The sequence below is a fragment of the Mus caroli genome, chromosome 17 (assembly GCF_900094665.2).
Source record: "Mus caroli chromosome 17, CAROLI_EIJ_v1.1, whole genome shotgun sequence".
NCBI classification, from domain to species: domain Eukaryota; kingdom Metazoa; phylum Chordata; class Mammalia; order Rodentia; family Muridae; genus Mus; species Mus caroli.
The window spans coordinates 30,518,323-30,520,568 of NC_034586.1; the positions used below are offsets into that span (position 1 = coordinate 30,518,323).

General features: G+C 58.4%; 2 protein-coding genes across 3 annotated transcripts in view; one reads left to right on the forward strand and one right to left on the reverse strand.

Moving 5' to 3' along the window:
- Positions 1-900, reverse strand: part of Psmb9 (proteasome subunit beta 9) — a 5,551-nt gene extending 4,651 nt beyond the window's left edge. Inside the window, exon 1 of one of the 2 annotated variants that reach the window (XM_021185939.2) lies at positions 752-900. In XM_021185939.2, coding sequence (XP_021041598.1) covers positions 752-811 — 60 coding nt within the window. In that variant the 5' untranslated portion in view covers positions 812-900. Of the gene's footprint in view, positions 1-559; positions 721-751 lie in introns of those variants that run through there. The other variant, XM_021185941.2, reaches the window with a different exon arrangement.
- A 64-nt stretch (positions 901-964) lies between these two features.
- Tap1 (transporter 1, ATP binding cassette subfamily B member) overlaps positions 965-2,246 on the forward strand; it is a 9,822-nt gene continuing 8,540 nt past the window's right edge. The window contains exon 1 of the mRNA XM_021185938.2: positions 965-1,899. Coding sequence (XP_021041597.1) covers positions 1,374-1,899 — 526 coding nt within the window. The 5' untranslated portion in view covers positions 965-1,373. The remainder of the gene's footprint in view (positions 1,900-2,246) is intronic.

Genomic DNA, 2,246 nt, shown 5'->3' on the forward strand with positions numbered 1-2,246 from the left:
AGGCCAGCCTGGTCTACAAAGTGAGTGCCAGGACAGCCAGGGCTACACAGAGAAACCCTGTCTCGAAAAACCAAAAAAAAAAAAAAAAAAAGTGTGGTTGGTGGCTTTTAGAGAGCAGAAACCAGCTGCCATCTCCTTCCCAGCTCCTAGGTCTGGGCAAAGTTCTCAGGCAAGCATGGGAATGACTGTGTTGGGGACAGGGTGGGGTGGAGTGTGCTGCAGGGCAGCACCTGGAACAAGGAGGACCACCGATCATTCCCATCTCCCCCCCTCCCCCCGCAATCCTGGCGCCAGAGAGCTTGTCCTCACTCAGGGGGGGCTGTCTGGGGCTAGGTTAAGCAAAGATCTGTATGCTGTGTAGGTAGGTCCTTTTCAATGAGCCTCCATATTACCTTCTCTCAGGTGCTTCATCCAGGACACCTCAGCACCTCTTTTGTAGGGGTCCCCAAGCCCCTCACTTGATTTAGCCAGTAACCCCAACTGCGCAGTCCAGAGTGAAAGCGAAAGCGCTTTGGAGCAACTTCCCTTAGACGCTTCCAGCTCAAGCCAAAGAACGCACCTTCTTACCAGCTTCGCATGCGGATCCCTCCACAGACCCCTGGACACCACACTTCTGAGCAGGGATACCCTACGTTCACTGTGGAGCGCAAGCGCTGGGCGCTACAAGCTTCCTAAGTCTCTTGGTTTACTTCCAGAGCTTTAGGGGTCCCTGGTCACTCCACCCACTGACTCTCACCCCCAGACCCATTACCCCGGTGTGGACTTCTTCCGTCCGGAACGAGCCGGCGGTAGGTGCTCCTGCCCGCAGCATCTCAGCAGAGCGGGGCTCGGCTTTCCAATCAGCGGCTGCGCGCGGTGCAGGCAACTTGCAGACTGAGGCCCCGCCCCATCATCGCGCAAGGGGCGTGCCGTTCTACCGGGCTTTTGGCGCCCAGAGCAAACCTGAGCAGGGCAAATCTGCACAGAGACAGGTGACGACAGAGGGTCCCGCCCTCAATCTGGGGTGGGGCCTGGGATGGGAAAATTCACGCAGGCAAATTAAGGAGGCTGGGGAAGGAGAGGAGAATGAGATTCATGGAGAAGAACACGACAGGCCAGGGCTGCTAGGCAGAACTCCAACTACAGTTTCAGTGGCAGCTTCCAGAGCAAGCCAGTCTCAGCAGGAGGCGTGTCTAGTGATTCGGCGTCGGCTTTCGGTTTCTTCTTCCTCTAAACGCCGGCACTTCTAGTCAGCGCCACCAGCTCGAGCGGGTTCCGGGGACTTTACGCGCACGCCCTCGGACCCGCCCTTCTTCCCTCCCCACGGAGACTCCTGTGCAGCGAGGACGTCGAGAGTCCCAGGCTAGGACCAGACTCCGGACAGCTCAGGCTCGATGGCTGCGCACGCCTGGCTGGCGGCCGCCCTGCTCCTGCTGGTGGACTGGCTGCTGCTGTGGCCCACGCTCCCGGGAATCTTCTCCCTGTTGGTTCCCGAGGTGCCGCTGCTCCGGGTCTGGGTGGTGGGCCTGAGTCGCTGGGCCATCCTAGGACTAGGGGTCCGCGGGGTCCTCGGGGTCACCGCAGGAGCCCATGGCTGGCTGGCTGCTTTACAGCCGCTGGTGGCCGCACTGAGTTTGGCCCTGCCTGGACTTGCCTTGTTCAGAGAGCTGGCCGCCTGGGGAGCACTCCGGGAGGGTGACAGAGCAGGATTACTGTACTGGAACAGTCGTCCAGATGCCTTCGCTATCAGTTATGTGGCAGCATTGCCCGCAGCCGCCCTGTGGCACAAGTTGGGGAGCCTCTGGGCGCCCAGCGGCAACAGGGACGCTGGAGACATGCTGTGTCGGATGCTGGGCTTCCTGGGCCCTAAGAAGAGACGTCTCTACCTGGTTCTGGTTCTCTTGATTCTCTCTTGCCTTGGTAAGGGAGACTGGGTGAAAGAGCAGGCCACAGGGGACAGGGCAATGGGCATTCCAGGATAATAGGCAGAAAGGGAGAGTAAAGTAGTCCCGGGAAGCGTCAGAGACACTAAGGAGGCAACTTAGGCCGAAAGAGAAGGACCCAGGCCCGAGAAGGGGTCCAGACAAGGGCGTTGGGGTCAGGGTCTTCTGGGAGCAGAACTTCACATCATAGCCCAAATGTGAAGGTTTCTTTCCACACCGCCATCTTCTCTCTTCTCTTCTCTTCTCTTCTCTTCTCTTCTCTTCTCTTCTCTTCTCTTCTCTTCTCTTCTCTTCTCTTCTCTTCTCTTCTCTTCTCTTCTCTTC